Genomic DNA, 18,494 nt, shown 5'->3' with positions numbered 1-18,494 from the left:
CCGTTTCACGCTGATGCGGACGTAGCAGAGCAGCTGCAAAGCCGGGCAAGATCCAGCCTCAGCTCATCCATAGGCAACGAGGGACCTTTCACGCTGCGTGAAGTGCACCAGAAACCCCAAACACCCACCGCAGCGATAGAGAGGGTGCAGGTCAGGGCTGGAGAAGATCACATGGAATTAATAAAGCTCATCTGTCCAAATTTAAAAGCACCCATTTCCCCTGAACATTACCTGTGACTTTGAAATACTCCGCTTTACTCATATAGGTACAAGGAAACTGTTCAGGCCCTGCACCGAAGCATAACTCTACCAGAGGTGAGGAACGTGCTACTTTCGATGCCCCTCAGAGTCAGAAATTGAAGTCTGATGTCATTAACATTATGCTACTGACACTCCTTCAGGCTTTATGAATATATAAAGAAATACTTCTATTTATCGTATTCTCTTGCATTAACGTTTAAGGTGCAATAACCATGTCCTTCTACAACCCACATGACCACTAAAAATAAGTTTTGACAGTTTACACACACACAGACAAACCGCACTCACGAGAAAGCACCGGAATGGAGTAAAACCGACCTTTGAGGCAGTAAATTTGGAGGTATTCAGTATGGTATCATGTCAAAAAAAGAATACACAGCCACAACAAAACAGCTATCAAGAAAACCCTGGGAGTTTCTTACGTTTAATTTGTGATACTTCGTCTAGAATACACCTTGTTACCTTGGGACTCATTAGGGTGCAACTAGAGGTAACTAATAGCTGGATAAACCCAAAGAGAAAAAGAAGCTTGTTGCTCAGATTTTAGCTCCAAAAGCAGAAATATCGGCACTCGGTTACTACAGAAAAATTCCGGTTATCTTTCTAGACCCCTCGGTTCCCGCATGGTCCCCAAAACGCTGCCTCTCAGGTGTCCCGCGAGGCAGGGCTGCAGCTCGCACGTGCAGCAGCTCCGCACCTGCAGCGCCGGGGCCACTCGCCCGGCTCCTGGCGCAGCGCTGCGGGGCAGGGGGCCGGGGCCGGGGGCAGCGGGGCCGGGGGCAGCGGGGACCGGGGGCAGCGGGGACCGGGGGCAGCGGGGACCGGGGGCAGCGGGGACCGGGGGGCTCTGCTGAGTCACCTCAGAAACAAACAGGCAAGGCCACACGATGAGCCTGCACGCCCGGCTCTATCTGGGATACCTCCTTTCCTACGGATGGATCTCCCCGCAGTGAAGACACTAATAGAAACTACTGCAGCAAACAATTTTTTGCTCTTTCAATTGTTGTTTTGAATCAGATAGTAGCAGCAGAAATAAACTGGCTGTGTTGGGAGACGGGCACGTCTAGATGCTTCCTTGGGGGCAGAAAAGGGCTGGGCATGGCTTCTCCATGAATTTGGCAAAAGTAACGCCAATGTTCGTCAAGTTAAATCTGCTAAAAGCCATCTGTCAAGGACCCTCCAGAGACATTTCAGACTGGCAGACCGGGTTAAAGAAAACGTCTTTGTTCCACTGAAATTTTGTACAGAAATTATCCTTGAAAGAACTTACACGCCTGGTCCCGACTGTTTTTTGTGTCACTTCACGTAAGGCGGTGTTCCTGGTGAAGGCTTCAGCACAGCCTGGGATGGTTTACCCGATGAGAGGGCGTAATGCCTGGGAAGGTGCATGGTGTGCAGACCTGAGGGAAATACTGCCTGTGACTTCCGTAATCAGTCACCATGACAAAATTCACCGCCAGATGCTGAGCAGTCAGTCAGTGATCCCTCAATCACTTAAAATATTCTCCACTTTAATCTTTTTTCCTTTCTGCTTTTGTTTTGTCTTAGTTTCACTGACTATGGATGAGATAGATTTTGTTTTTCAGGAAAACCAAGTTGCTTGAATATCACATCCACTAACAAAGAAAATAAAAATAGAAGCATTAGCCTAGAAAAACAAAGGCTGACAGAGATACAGGACTGATGTCTAAATAAATCAAGAGAGTAAACATCAGGAAAACAAGTACAGATCTGTTTGGTACAAGAATAACAGGTGCGAGTTTGCCATAAATAATCTAGATTTGATCAAAAGAGGTTCCCTGCAGGAGCTGTGAGGGCGAAGTCTGACCAGCATCCTTCAAAATTCATACACTACCTGCAGAAAATAACTTCACTGAGCAGATGCATAACTATCCACACATCCCCTGTTCACAGGCACCAGAACACAGTCCAGTTCACACACTTGTTAATATGCAACTTCCAATGCTGTACCAAACAGGGCTGTTATCCAAATTATTATAATCTATGACGCAGTGTAACTAGCAATAAAGCCTGTCATACAGAAGATAATGCTCATTAACTCTGAGCCTCGTTTTGTTGAGGCAATTACAAATGCCTGCAGACACTGTCATGTCCACCTGGAAGTTCAGGACACTAACAAAACAAAAGCTTTAGGAACAAGGCAATAAATTTTTGAACAAAACAGTTTCCCATTAGCAGTTCTGGTTTGACCTCTGCTGCGTTTTCAATAGCCCACTGGTGGAAAACACCTACGGCAGAAGCACAAAGGTTCGTGGCCAAACCCTGCTTCCTATGGCACAATCTACGGGTAGAAGCAGGGGTGAAGGCAGGGCTGAAAAAACAGACCTTTATAAAGCTTGTTCTACTGACCATACGCTAGCTGGAAGTTTTAGCACATTCTGAAGTCCCTGGCTTTACACACCCACTGGTATTGCCCGTGTAGCACTGGGCAGCCTCACCACTGGCAACGATTTGGGTGAACAAGTACATGTGGGATTACTGCCCTCTGTGTTGATATACAGCCACTTTATTGCTGGAACACAGTAACCATTCTGCATCTAGGATTTAAAAAAACATGTATCTTATTTCAGTTTGATGTGTCACCTAAGTCTTTTTAAGGGAGAAAGGGCAACAGCTATTGGTCTAATTTAGATTGTAATTTCTGTCTGGCTGAAATGCGTTACTGTATTCAACCTGAAACGTGGCCAGCATATTTTGTCAAATAAATCAAGGAAACGTTTGTGGCAGCAGCAGTCTCATTCAGAAAGTGATTTCCACAGCGTTTCAGTGTCCCGCTGGGCCGTTCACCCGAGCCGTGACTGGCCACAGAGGGTCCCTGCCCCAGCAGCCCCATCTCCTGTGGCTTTTAGGTCTCCAAGCCAAAAATTACAACTGACCTGACTTAACTCATGAGATCCATCTTTACAGATGGTATTTACTGCTCACATTCAGCATTACTGGTTCTGAATTCAGAAAACTAAACAGAAAGGTACCGAAAGACATTGCCACAGAAATGACAGGAGCTGGTAACGCTGCGTAAGCAGACGCGTGAAGAAGTGGCAAGATTTGCTTCTCAAGTTCATTTACTGAAACAGGGTTTTGTCCCTCAGTCTGGCTTCAACACAAAACTAGTGGCCTCACCTGCGGGACACCAGACTAGAATAAGGAGCCACAACACATAAAACAGGACAGACAGACTGAGGTGGCCAGCTCAGCTTCTGCTCTTGCATACATAATTTCTTACCTCTAAACGTTTCAGAGAACAGGGAGGTTGTTTCATCAAAAGCCACATATGCTGGCAGTCCCCACACACACAGGCACAAAGGCGGTCAAAGCCTACGGGCGGTGACAAGGCTTGCCGAGCGCTCTGGGCTGTGGAAACCACCCTTGGAGCCGTCACGGGACGCCTGTGCGAGGGCCGAGGCCGAGCAGCAGCCGCCGCGCAGGCGAACGGCGCGGCTGCAGCCAGCGGTCCCGGGGACGCCACCGGCCGCCGCGCACCGCCAGCGGGCTCCCACAGTCCTCACCGTACGTACCAAACACACGAACCGAAGCTTCTTTAAAAGAAGAAAGTAGTGAGGAAAAGCATCCAAGCATCTTCAATGGCGGTTGTGGTAGACAGACTGATACTTTCTTATGTTTTGTTGTGTTTGGTTTGTTTTTTTAAACCAAGACATCAAGAAAAGCAGAATTGAGGCTTTATCTACACCAGAGATGTGTCCTGAAGCAGCAAATCCCTCCAGCTGAAATCACCACCCCACTGAAGTTAGAAATGACACCTTCAGACTGCATTTCATGTACAGACCGTTCCCAAATACACTCTCTGCCCACACCAGCATCACGTATTCATTCTGTGCATGCTCTGATATGCCATTAAGTCCAAGTATATCCTTAATTGCAACATGAAGCCAAAACTCCCATAATACTTGGTGGTAATGGCACCCATCTAATACCTGACACCTCTAGACCTTTCCAGAGATGTTACAAAGTAAAATGCGATATACAGATGGCAGAGTGCAGCTACATCCACTCTCCACCACGAAGTCAGTTCAGTTCACTAATCTGACAGGAGGAAGATGAGAGCAAGAGAACCCATTTCAGACACTTGAAGGGTACGAGCTGACTCACCGAGGGATCACATAAGCACCAAAGCCACAGGAAGCGACTGCGGAGCACACGGCTGCAAGCAGAGAACAGCAGGGAAAAGCAAAGCAACCCCTTTTGGCAGCAGCGGATGGTTAGGTCAGACCTCCCTGCGCCAGAAACACGGGGCACACAACGCACATCACGAGGGATACACCATTCTCACCTGGTTTCAGCCTGCGGTCCGCTGAACACAGAGAGCGCCCCTGAGCCTGTCCTTGGGCCCCGGCTGCCTTCACGCCCAAGCAGTGTCTGCCAAAGCCACGATTTGTAAGTGCTGGAGCAGAATCCTGCCCCAAATCAAGTCAAACAGACGCAGATGCTGGTTGCCCCGTGTGCCAGAGGTGTACACACAACACATGAGCACCGATGAGCTCCCCAGGCACCCGTCCCCGCTGCGCTGAAGGCCCCAGGGCAGGAGTACGTGGTGTCCTTGGGCAGCGGCACTTTCTTTAGGGACACAGAAAGTTCCCTTCCCTGCCCAGAAAGGCTGCGGAAGCCCCAATAGCTCAAGCTGCTGATGCACTGACTCAGATAAACTCCCCTGTATTTCAAAAACAAAACCCAACCACACCAGGACACCTTACACTGACAAAGGAACAAACTCCCCTCAGCCTACAGCACTGCTCCCCCTTGCACGTGTTACCCTGAGGTGGAAACCTCTGTCCCGTCTCTCAATACTGACAGCCTGTTTGGTAGCATCCGTTACATGTGCGTTACTACCATTTTCCCAGATTTTGCTATCCAATAAAAAAACCCACCACGCCAGCAGTGCGGCTTGGAGGAACCTCCATCTGCGTGACCCGAGCAGGCCGAAGAGCCCGCTGATGGCAGGATGCCATGTTCAGAGTCCGCTGCAGAAACTCCCGCCCGCACGAAGGCACGATCCAGTTCGCCCAAAAGCCAAGAGGCAGCTGGTCATTCCTCAGCTGCAGCACACCGAGGAGACACAGACACACGAAGTTCCGCATGCTGCAGCTGGACGTCTGGACTTCACCATACTGCAATCCACCGGCATGTGCGAAACATGTGTTCACTAGACCCCAAAAGACAAATGAAAGATGAAACACACTCCTTTCCCACCTCAGCCTAAAACTATAGCTCTTTTCTCCTCAGTTTATCAGCTTAGAGTAGGTGACAGCTACATAACAACACTTCAGGAGAAGCTATATATAAGGTGAACTTTTCCCCAGAAAGCTCTAAATCTGGGTCAGCTTGCTTCATCTGGGAGGTAGGGAAAAGAAGTTACTCATTGAACAAGAATAGAGTTTGTAGAGGAAAACAAAGATTGCTTGCAGCATGGAATTTTGTGTGGATAGTGTTTTTTCTTTCCTAAAGGATTTTTTAAAAGAAAAATAATTAGTCATTAACCATTGCGTCTCTGAATTCCTGACTCCATCTACTGTAAATGAAGAAACCCGCTACATTTACAAAAGAAGTGGGCACTCTTCGGTAAGTTTAGCCACACAATAAAATGAATACAACTTAAACTCTCTGGAATTTCTAAGAACTGAAGCTCAGACTGATGCCGTTAGCTAACGAGCTGCGCGTCGTTAGCTAAGGAGCTGCGCCCCGACGGGGCGGGCAGAGCAGCGCCCCTGGCTCAGGACAGGCCTAGGGCAACGCTGCCTGCACGGCGCTGCTTACCGGTTCCTGACTCGCAGAGCCCTAAACGTTTTCAAGTAGGGGTATGGACCTGTATTCCGAATTTAGTGAGTACAGGAGGGACTTTATTAGTTCTTGTGAGCACTGTAAAAACAGTCCATACAACATCAGAGACTCAGGAACCCACAGGAGAAAAACATTCACCTAGAAAAGAATTAACAGTTAAATCAAGTATTTTTGCTCGGATTTTAAAAGTTATATTGTTTCCTTCCAAGAAGGGCAATATACTTTTAAGGACGCCACTCCCCATGGGGCGATCTGCAACTGCCTGGAGGTTTCCAAATATATCGACATAACCCTAGAGAACTCTGTGAAGCAGAGACTGTGGCACTGACTGGTCATATTTCATGAGCTAGGGTGAAGGTACATGGATGCAACTGCGATGCAAACCATAATACCTAAACCACAAAGAACCAAGAGAAATCAGAAACTGGCAATGGCAGTTAAGCAAGTACTATTATAGAGCATCAAATAAAGTCTATGGGTGTTAAAATATTCATTTAAATGTCTTAACTAAAATTTAATTTAGAGCATTAGTTTGCTAATCTGAGCCTTTTATATAGTTTCCACTGAATACAGCAGTTAACTGCTTTTTGTTAAGCAACAGTACAGACCAAACCAGTTTAGCAGTTCGGCGCGGCCGCAGTTGAGCAATGCTTGCACCTGTTCGCTCAAAACCTGAGAGCAATCACTTCTCTTTCTGAACTTTAAATAAAACTAATTTATTCAGGCAAAGTAAATACTGGTCTTAACCTATACTGCAAAATTATACTATGCCTGAATTACAGATTTGGACAACCGTGTTAATAAAATGCTGTGATTAACGTTCAGTGCACAGAACAAACTCTGTATCTGGGTTTAATTACAATGATGAATAGAAGTCAGACACAGGCATCACCGCAGAGTAGTCATGCATTACACTGGCCCATAGATACTGAAATAATGAAATCTGATGCACTTTGATCTCTTAGATAAGTCTGCCACAGCTGTGAAACAGAAAGGGCAAGAGCACCCAGCCTCATCCAATTCCGCAATGTTCGCATACTGAGTCATCAGAGATTTGTATCCCTCACTACCAAGATGCACCTTCTGGGAATAAAGTCAGATAAGTATTGCTCCATTTCCTTCTGGCTGGAGCTTGTATACAAATCATCCAGAGAGCCACAGAGGGATACTGGTGAGGACTATGGGGAAATCTTACAGCCTCTACAGAACTACTGTCCAAGTATACATACCTATAGATATAAATCTATCTGTAGTTATACGTACATTTCTCAGTTATATTCTAGTCCAACTTTTTCTTTTAAAAGCAGTTATGCCATGGCAAAGTTTAGAAATTGGCAATACATGGTGCAGCTTCACTGCCTTTGTCCAAACCAACACCAGACGATTTTTTGCTTACCACTAGATATTCATGTGGCTTCATTAAATATTATTAGTCACAAACCAGGCATTTCCTTGATGCTTCCAGGAGCTCCCTTAGCACTCCAGACTCCAAAGGCACGTAGGCTAGCTACAATCCCCAGCTCTGGAAAACTCGGCAGTGTCAGCCAGCCGAGACTTGTCTCTAGGATGAGGCTGTCCCTGTGCGGGCACTTGGCCTCGGAGCTCAGTGAACCACAGACAAGGACTGCTTCCGAAACTGTGCCTCTGGAAACACCAGCTACTCTGACTGGGGAAAACGCAGATGGGGGGACACAGAGGCCTCTCCACCATCCAAAAACAGACAATTAAGGGAAACAGGTTTCTCTGTTGCAGGCATAATACTCTGCACATTCGTTGCTGCATGCTGGGGCTACGGGAGGAACTGAATTTCCTGAGTCACAGTTTCTCTCATTCCTCCCACAGTTTCAGTCCTCCTGCAGGCACCTCAGGTCTTTATCATCCCTAAACTCAGCCAGTGGCTAAACACAGAGGCAGGATGAGAACACTGAAAAATCAGCCCAGCCTCCGATACTCTTGTGTGTGTGCAGACGTGTGTGAAGCGGAGAGCGTGCGTAAGCATTCTGGTGGATCAGCAGAAATGCCCAATGTGATGAACCAGCTGGTTGTGACTTGGCTGACACAACTGCGGTGGAAAGGACGGCTCTTTCAGCTCCTCCTCCAGTCACCGCACGCATCTGCTGTTTGTCCCTGTCACCGCGTGTGGACCGTGGCCCAGCAGCTCTTGCGCCACCAGCACTCTGACTGTCTTCTCCACTGATGGGAAACAGAGCAGCCGGCAGATTCCTGGTAAATAAAACAACCACTCTCTATAGCTGTTTGGTCTCTGAGAAATTGTTTCATTAGTTCATAGGAAAGTCACGGTTGATTTGCTTTAGTCCGTTCCACAGATCATTATCTCTTGAAAACATAAAACTAGTTTATCTTCTGTGGTTCTGAAGTCCAGATGTACAGCCAGCAACAGCTGGTGATCACGGGAATGAACCAGTGGTACATATGGGAAACATAAGAGCTTCCCAAACACACGGTGGTCCTAGATTTTGGGGAGAGAGATATTTCTTGTTTGGGTTGGCTTGCCTGAAGGAATGCATGGTCTCCCAGTATAACAAAGATTCATCGTCTTGATTAGGCAAGATTTCTTATTACCATCTCCATGGCCTCTTTGTTCCTACTAATCAAGCATCTGGAACACGGGCAGCCAAACAAACACTGAACTATCAGATTCCAAAACAGATTTTAGGAGACTTATCTACTGCCTTAACAGAGCTTCTGATAAAGTTCCCTCTCCACAGCAGCAGGTTTGTCCTAAATTCCTGCAGAGGTTCATTTTATAATGGAGGAATATTATTTTATTAAAATCAAATTATCATGGAACACTTTACAAACATGAATTAAATTACTAAGCATGCCTGCACTGAAGATAAACTTTATTACTCTTTTACTTCTCATTTTACAGTGAGGAAACTAAAGCACAGGTCAGTTACAAAAGTTCCAAACTAAACAAAAGGCTGAACCCAGACCGATGAGGGCTTAAGCCAGGACTGCTGGAGACATTTTTCTGGTGGATTTTGTTTTGTTTAGTCGTGGGCCTGTTGTGGTGGGGGTTGGGGGTGTCTGTCTGTTGAGGTCCATGGTGCAGTTTCACCCCGCCAGAAGCTACAGGCGGACCCCAGCTCTGCTGGGACAGCCAGCCCCAGCGGCTGGCAGGACGGGGACAGCACCGCACACCAAGACACCCGGCCCTCAGGAGCCCAGACACAGCTTCGTTTCTGAGCCCCTCAACGCCAGAGCAAGTTCTTCCTGTGGTCTAAATCAAGACGAGCTTGCTTTGCCTTTCAGAGTCAAGAATGGTGAATCTTCCGCTTTTTACCCTGGAGAGGTTTGATTCTAACTGAGCCATGACATCCCTAAAAACCTGCTCATTTTGTAACTCTTTGGTCTCTTGGGAACTGTCTCATTAGCTCATAGAAAACTCACAGCTGATTTGCTTTAGTCTGTGCCACAGACCATTACCTCTTCAAAATACAAACACGTTGGCAAGAACAAGGACAACCACAAAGACTGGAAGACACCAGTCTGTCACAAGCAAGCAACACGTTATTTTTAGTTTCTTGACCTTACATTCTGCAGTTTAACCACAACCACTACCAGGGTCTGCAGAAGTGTTCACTAAACTGAGCGTTGTTGTTGAAGTGATCAACAGGGACACAGGCGGACGGGGGGACACCTTGCACAGCATCTTGATCCAACTTAACACATGCCTTACAGAAACCCATGTAAAACAGTAAGCAATACTCTGTCAAATGTGATTATAAACATATCGTACTCTCTTCAAAATTACTTTTGAAAAACCTTCTGGACAAAATGGCTAGGAACAGATTTTAACCAACAGTAACTCAACAACACTGAGTCTAGAGACTGGCTCTAATTTCCGTAATAGAAAGATGATAACACAGAGAACTCCAACATCAGCTTACACTTGCCATTTCCTCTAGCCATGTCTAATGCATGTTTATAACCAATTGGAGTTAAAAATCTATTTTAAGCAGGCAAAAAACTACAATATGCAGCCAATATTCACTAAAATATTCATTAAAACCAGTTTCTGAATGAGTATTTTCAGGATTAAAGCTACCCAACTCCGTGATACCCCCTGGTATCCTTCACTTCCAGGTTTGCCTTGCTTCCTCTCTCCCACCACTGCCACCCCAGCCTTTTGCACAAGCGAAATGGAAAACAGCCCAAACCAGGCAGCCTGGTGGGCCACCCTGACACCAGTGTGCACTGAGACAAGAAACACAGCGCACCTCTTTCCCTAACTTATCTAGAAAGGAAATTAGACTTAGCACCCTCAGGAAACTTTCCATCTACCACTGACTGCCAGCAACAAAATCCTCCAGACACCTCGAGTTCTTCAGATGTGGAACAAGTAAGAAGTGTCACAGCATATTGCTCAGCAGCCAAATAACCTTGGATGCTATTTCAATGAAGCTCACAGTACACCTATTTCATTACTGTCTGGATAGATGAACAATATAACCCTATATAGATTGAAAAAAAATAATGCTTTGCTCATACAAATAATTTCCCAGAGCTGCACCATAAGGCATGGAGGGCTTACAGATCTTCTGAATGCAGCCATCTAAAGCGTATGGCAACGATTTATCAGGAATGACTTAAAGCGCTTAGTGCTTGGTCTTTCACAGTTAGAGACACTGTTTCAGAGTGCTATTCTGTCACTTGTTCATTTTTGAGAACCAGTTATCAGGTGGCTTAACAATCATATTCTTGAAAAAAGATGTAAACATGCAACATCCCTGGCTTACTCCACCACCTGTGATCCACGCAGCAACCTCTCGGCTGCCACCTTCTCCCCCAAAGCTGACACTCAGCTCGGGCACTGCCAGCGGGCACCGGCAGCACCTGAGCTCTCCGCCACCTTCTCCCCCAAAGCCGACACCCAGCTCGGGCACTGCCAGCGGGCACCGGCAGCACCTGAGCTCTCCGCCACCTTCTCCCCCAAAGCTGACACTCAGCTCGGGCACTGCCAGCGGGCACCGGCAGCACCTGAGCTCTCCGCCACCTTCTCCCCCAAAGCCGACACCCAGCTCGGGCACTGCCAGCGGGCACCGGCAGCACCGGGCCAGCGACGCTCTTGCCTGAAACCCTCTGAAGGTTCCGCTGGAACGAGGAATCGTGGACTGGAGCCATATTTCCATTGAAATCCACAAACGCAACTGCAATTCATACACACCATCACCGAGATGTGGAGGACAAGCACAGAAAAGGGCAAGACCTGCATATGCAATTTTCAAATATACTCCTTTCTCTTACATGAAAGTAAACTCACCAGTTGGTTTGCTTTTTTCACAGTTAGCTTTCTGTATGCCATGTTTTCCCATCACATCTTTCCTCCTCACACACCGTTCCAACAGTTCTAGCTTTGCACAACCACTCAATGTCAAATTATAACGTTATACTACCATAATCTTCCTTCTTGTGCAATGCACACAATCACAGATGATAAATGATCTGATTTGCAGCCCAAGAGAATTTTGTACAGATGTTTGTATAAACAGGTGCAACTCCTACAACAGAATTAATTTGGTTTGCAGCTTTTAATGATCTTAATTACCATGCGTTTGAGAAGACAGCATCAGAACACCAATGTAATATATTAGTTAAGTCACGAGGAGAGCATAGTAAAAGCTTTGTTTCTCTGTTGAGCAAAATGCGTCCAACACATACATCCACAGGGGTAAGTTTCACACAGAAACGGATCAGACTATCCCAAGAAAGTTTTCGAACGTTCCAGGGCCATATCGACGGCTGAGGGGATCCTGCAGAGTGACCGGGCACCTCGGGCACCGTCACCATGGGCTGCTGTGCCACCTCCCTGGACTGGGGACAGCTGGAAAGAAGCACAGCAGGACAGATGGACAGGGACAAAGGTACAACCTGTACAGGTGATGCTCAGGTTACACAGCAGCCCAAGGAGGCTGCTGTAGCAACCTCAGTTTAAGAGAAGCCACGAGACATCCTAAATTGTGCTTTCAAAACCTGCTGTCCCCAACAGCTTTTGAAAGATTATGAGAGCATGACATTGGCTTAAGCTCATGTTTGTGATCTCTCATCACATTTTGTGGCTACAGCCTAATCAAAGGAGTGTCCAGGTCACAAGGTTTTAAATTAATCCTTAAAAACAAAAAAAATAAATCCACTAGATCTATTGAAATATTTTATCTGGGCCTGCAGGACAACACAAGGTGGAACTGAGTGTCGGAGCACGCTCTGGATCTCTTCGGGTAAGGAGGTAAAATATTCGATTAGTCCACCTGCTACATCAACATTTCACATGTGCTTTCATGAGTTCAGTATCAATACCAAGAACCTGCACTTGTTTCTCATGCTTTTAGCTAATTAGCAAATGCTACATCTCTTTTAGAAGACTGCAATTTGTTTTGTCCACAGTAGTACTTTTTAGAAACTCATGGAGAAAAGATGTAAAGTATTATATACTTTGCTGAATAAAATTCCAATTTAATAAGCCAGCAAATTATTTCCTGCAAGTATTTATGAACTATTTAAGAACAGAAACAGGAGACAAGAATTAGGAAAAGGGGCACATCTGTTCTGCAAAATAAAGTCTTTGAGAAGAACTACTAGAAGTAAGAGAAACTGGAAAACACAGTGAACTCGTTTGGAACAAAAAGAAGGCATATTGCCTATGGCAAAGAAGTCACACACAGAAAAGGAAACCAATTTGAAAGCATACTCAATTTTAAGGACTTGAAAAAACAAAACCAAAGCTAACTCTTTCCTCATCACAGATTCACTGGATAAAAATGGAGTTGCATGTGCTTAGCACTTAGAAAAACAGTTGTAATTTCTGGGTTCTAAACCAGAGGCATCCAAAATTAGTGTCTGTCCATGAAAATGTTGGTCCACTATTGAAATAATTTCCTTCCCCGCCCCCTCATCCCTTCTTGGTGTGCTTTAATTATTTCCCACGTTAGCCATTAAGCTTGATGCACTGAAAAACGGCTGATGTTTTAATGGATCACGTTCTCATTAACTCAGATGCCTGTTTAAAAAGATGTTTCCTCCCTGAAGCCTTTCTGCTGTCGCTTATACCACATCCTCCCACAGAACCTGAGAGCAGAGACAGGTCCGTGCGGAGCCTCCGAAGGGCAGTGACGTTCCCTGCCGCCCCACACGTCCACGCGCCCATCGCATCGCCAGCCCCGCCGCCCCACGTGTCCGCGCGCCCATCGCACCGCCAGCCCCGCCGCCCCACGTGTCCGCACGCCCATCGCACCGCCAGCCCCGCCGCCCCACATGCCCATAACACCGCCAGCCCCGCCGCTCCACACGCCCATCGCACCGCCAGCCCCGCCGCCCCACGTGTCCACACGCCCATCGCACCGCCAGCCCCGCCGCCCCACGTGTCCACACGCCCATCGCACCGCCAGCCCCGCCGCCCCACGTGTCCGCACGCCCATCGCACCGCCAGCCCCGCCGCCCCACGTGTCCGCACGCCCATCGCACTGCCAGCCCCGCCGCCCCACATGCCCATAACACCGCCAGCCCCGCCGCTCCACACGCCCATCGCACCGCCAGCCCCACCGCCCCACGTGTCCACACGCCCATCGCACCGCCAGCCCCGCCGCCCCACACGTCCATCGCACTGCCAGCCCCACTGCTGGCAGCAGGCATTTCACACAGCTGGTCCAATTGCACCCATCGATAAGTCTGACATGCAATATTGAAATTATTATTTGGGGCACATTTTGCAGTTAGAAGTAAACAGCTAAACAAAGATCACGGTTTCACAACATTCCCATATGGACACCCATGACACAATCCTAGCAGAACACAAAAAAAAAAGGTATGTAAAATGTCAAAATAATATAGAAGTGTTTTACAAGAGACACAGTCGTTTTCTACAACTGCTCCCTTCTCCTGGTCTGCATACCTTGCAAGATCTGTTTAGGAAGTGGAGATATCATTGCTGCAAACCCAAGACAAGCAAACATGCCAGATGTTCTAAACATGCCAGATTTTAGTCTCTTCTAAAATACGCGCATTTTACAGCTGAAATTTCAGTAGCTAGATTTTAAACTGTCCATCTCCCAATTTCTTGCACACACTTCTAGTTGCCACCAGCTAGTCTTCAAATTCATCTTATCCTCTTTCTTGCTTTCCTTCCTCAGGTCTACGTGTTCTAATACACAACCTAGTTCTGGTGAAGACACTGTAAAAGAAGTAAGTATCAGACACAGGGACAAAACTCCTAAACTGCCATTTGTAACACTGAATCCAAGCTGCCACCTGAAAGTTAAAATGAGAGAGTGACCTATCACTAGCACAACAGCAATAATGGAGCATAAAGAATTAACTCTTCACCTTTAGAGTCTGGCTTGTGCATCTTCTAAACCTAAAACCACTGAAAATTATAAATCCCCTTGACCTCCGGGGTGCATGAAATGCTGTACAATACTGTAGGTAAGGCCTTTTTAAATCACAAACCCCTGTGGAAAGAGTAGGTTTGAATTCTGACCATGCAACACATTAAATGCTACCTTAAGGTGCTGATTTGGGAACTGGTAGGATCGGTGGAGGGGCTTTCAGGACACTCAAGCGCTTGTGAGCACATCACCTGATGCTAAACAGCTTTACTCAAACGAAGAAAGTTTTGCTCTGAATACACTTACTCAATAGCAGACATCTGCAAGTTCATTTATTTTACCGTCTACTGTGTTCTCAGTCAACCACCCACATTTGTGAGCAAGATCTTCATCAAGAAAAAAATACAGTAAAACAGCAACAGAGGAAGAGTACTTATCTACACAAGCAGGTGTGCACGAGGTGAATACCTGATCCACGACTCTCGCTAACGGGTTGTTTTCGAAGGGCAGAGGAAAAAATAAAAAAGCTTCCACAAATCTTCCTAGAAATCACAGATGCAAGTGCAAAAAATAGCATGTACAGTCAAACTTTATATGTTGATTTGACAAAAATACAGTGCATTCCTAAACCACATGGACAATTCAGGCTTAATTTAGAACAACACAACCTTTAAAAAAACTATTCTGCCACCAAGCACTTTCTATTTACTGGACTTCAGCAGACACCGTTTGGAAGTCAGGAAAAAAAATCCTCATGTCAGGAAATTTATTCTATTATTAAGCTGCTTTTGCACCCAAACAAAACAAGCAGCGACGCACTGCCAAGCAACACCAGCGCTGCTTCACCGCGCCAGCGGGGGCTGCAGGGTTTGGGGCTCCCCTGCAACACTTATGGGGCTCCCTGTCAGGGCTGTGATTCCTGAACGTGCAAATGCTTTTGCAGATTACACGTCTGCCCAGCTAAATACTTCCTGCAATTCTGTTAATTATACGTCAAGGTCTGCAGCTACTGAGTGACTCCCACTCTAGAAAACAGAGAGCTCCCAAGTCACCCTCCACAATTTGTGTCTCAGCTGTCACTTCTGTAGATTTCTCTGGAACATACCCTATTATCTTAGACAGGAAAATACTTTATAAACTTCAATAAAACGTGTGGTTATGCCACTGGATTTTTTTTTCATTTTTTAGTGCTGTACAACCGTTTCCTACGGATGGCTCGCTTAGGGCAATATACATTTCTGTATATGGGGAGGGAGATGACAAGGACCAGGCAAGTGCAACCCCAAGTTCAGCGTCCCCTCAGCCGCCCACACCAACATCATCCTCCGCTGCGAGGACAACAGAAAACACTCGGCTCTTTTTCTTTTTTCCCCTCCCGATTTGTCACCAAGAGGTAAATTATCAGACGCTCTCAGGGACACAAAAGCCCCCAGCAACGGGCAGCACCTCCCGCTGGGGCCACACACGGCCGAGGGAAACGGGACCCGCGGCGCCGGGGCGGTGACTCGCCGGGGGATCGGAGGCCGCTGGAAACGCGGCAGCGGCGGCGCCCGGGCAAAGCCCGCGGGCCCGGCCCGGAGCGGCCCCCGAGCGGCGCCAGCCGGTGATGTCACCGCGGGCACGCAACAAAGGACGCGGCCCCGGCCCGCCCGCGCCCCCTCGGCTCCCGTCTGCCGAGGGGCCCGAGCCGCCGGACTGCAGGAGACAGAGCGGCGTCCCCGGTACGCGGGAGCGGAAAGGGAGAGGCTCGGGCGGCCGGGCGGCGCAGGAGCGGCCGGGGCGGGCGGGCAGCGGCGACCCGGCCCGGCGCTCCGGGAGAGCAGCGCGGCGGCTGCCCCGCGCCCCTCCTCACCCCCTGCCCGGGCCCCGCCGGGCCCCGCCGCCCGCCCCGCTCCCCGCCCCCTCGCCTACCTGATATGGCGGCGGCGGCTCCTGATCCGGCTCGGCGCCGTCCCCGTAGCTGGCTCTGTCCGACTGGGACTCGTGCAGCAGCGAGATGTCATCCGAGGTGGGGGACTTGAGGCAGTTCCCCATCTTCTCCCGGGGAGCGGGGGCTCCCCTCGCCTCCTCAGGGACGGGCCGCCAGCCCGCGCCCTCAGCCTCCGCGCCCTCAGCCTCCGCGCCCTCAGCCTCCGCGCCCTCAGCCTCCGCGCCGCAGCGCGCAGCCCGCAGCCGCCCCGCCGGAGCGGCTCATGCCAGCCCCGGCCACAAGCGGCTCAGCAGCAGCAGCGCCGCCGCCTCCCGCTCCGCTCCGCAGCCGCCCCGACCCCCGAGCGCGGGGAGGCGGCAGGACCGGCCTCCCACCCCCCGGGGGGGCGGCGGCGTGGGGCAGCGAGCTCCGGTGGGGTCCGGCGGCCCCCGCGCTGTTCTGCTTCCTGGTCACCAGCTCCCTGCGCACTGGGCTTTGTCGCACAGGCCGCCCTGGCTCCTCCTCTCACTCCTCCCCGCCGGGCCAGGTTCGCAGCCGCCCGGCCCGGCCCGGCCCGGCCCCGCGGCGGGGGGAGCGCTGCCCGCCCCCGGCAGAACCAGGCGAAGCGGGGCAGGGGGGACCGTCCGGCTGCCGCCGCTTGCGGGGCGCTGGGCACCCCCGGCTCCCAAAATGGTGGGTGCCGCTTTGCTCCACCCCCGGCAGCGCGCCGTGTTTGTTTGTTTTCCGGGCCGAGCGGGCGGGCGGCAGCGGGTGCGGCCCCTCCGCCGGCGCGGCCCCTCCGCGGGTCGGCCCCTCCGCCGGCGCGGCCCCTCCGCCGGTCGGCCCCTCCGCGGGTCGGCCCCTCCGCGGTGCGGCCCCTCCGCGGTGCGGCCCCTCCGCCGGCGCGGCCCCCGGCGGCCGCCCAGCCCGGGCTGCTGGGGCGTTGTGTGAGCCCAAGGCCCCGTGCCCGGCGTGTGGTGCGCCCCGGGTTTCTCGGGGAGGAGAGGGGGCTCCTGAGGTTGTAGCTGTAGGGGCAGGGCAGTGAACCCCCAACGTGGAGGAAGACACAAAAAGCAACAGGCGGGTTTTGTGTCACCTTTAGGTTTCTGAAGGTAGCCTTCAGGCTTTTTATGTGATAAGCAGGTGCTAAGGTGAACTATGTATTTAGCCGCGTTTTTCGTCATAAATCTATTCACACTTGGATGTAAGTATAGATAAGTATAGAGCAATGCAAATTTCAAGAGAGTGTATGCCCTGCATTCGCTGTGTCAGCACAGACCCACACAGAGGGGAACGACATTGCTTTACCCAATGTTCCTTTTCGGTGTTTGTTCCAACTCTGTCATCTAGGACGGTTCCTCAAAGCCCCTCCCAGGCTCTCAGATTCAGACAGTGGAAAATATTTAAAAATCCTTTTTTGTTACAGTATTTTTGAAGTGAAGCAAATTCGGTGGAGATGAGAAGAGCTACAAAGCGCAGTCTGTAAATCAGTACAGCATGGCTGGTTTTTATCAACGAGTTTTATCACCACGTTCTCGGCCGATCTGTGTCAGTCCTGGTTTGCACTGCAGCTTCCATCTTAGGTCAAAGTATCTACAAACAGGTTGTCCACGGTGACATATTTGGCTCTAGAAGCTTTGATGAAGCACTTGAGAGGTCCTGTGTGGGCCTCTCCGTCTGGGAACAGACTTTTTTGCTGATCATCCATGCAAGTTCCTTCTCGAAGATTTGATTTTAGTACCGTTTAGGAATTTTGTTTTGCTGCTTATCAGGGGATAGCCTAAACAGCCCCAGTGTAAAATCTGTAGCAATAGAACAGATATTACTGCTATTTATGGGGTTCAAACACAATGTTAGGCTTTTCTAAGAAATTCAGAATAAAAATAGTTCAGAAATTTTGAGCGTTGTGCGTGATGGAGAGGCTTTACAATGGGCTGCTGTAAATAATAGCGACTGCTGTACATGACTTGGTCATTTGGGTGTTTATCCTATGAGTAAGTTGCCTTGGTTTAATAGGAGAATTAGTGAGGCAATCGTTGGAGAGGATCCAGCAAACCACTGCCTCGTCCAGTCCTGATTTCAAGGTCAAGGCAATGTCAGAGCTGTTTGCGATGCGGACCTGGTGGTGCGGCTCCAGCTGTTACTGATATTTTCAGTTGTGCAGT

At 49.1% G+C, this 18,494-nt stretch overlaps 1 protein-coding gene across 2 annotated transcripts in view; it reads right to left on the bottom strand.

The window, feature by feature from the left end:
* RNF11 (ring finger protein 11) overlaps positions 1–16,990 on the bottom strand; it is a 33,835-nt gene extending 16,845 nt beyond the window's left edge. For both annotated transcript variants that reach the window (XR_013922404.1, XM_080348411.1), the window contains exon 1: positions 16,332–16,990. Coding sequence is in view for 1 of the 2 variants with exons in the window: in XM_080348411.1 (XP_080204537.1) it covers positions 16,332–16,454 (123 nt within the window). In the remaining variant the exon portion in view is untranslated. The remainder of the gene's footprint in view (positions 1–16,331) is intronic.
* Positions 16,991–18,494: the final 1,504 nt, after the last annotated feature.

Source organism: Nesoenas mayeri (assembly GCF_963082525.1).
Source record: "Nesoenas mayeri genome assembly, chromosome: 8".
Classification (NCBI taxonomy): Eukaryota; Metazoa; Chordata; class Aves; order Columbiformes; family Columbidae; genus Nesoenas; species Nesoenas mayeri.
The sequence above is the reverse complement of the archived record's forward strand: the minus strand, read 5'-3'. Positions and strand labels throughout refer to the sequence as shown.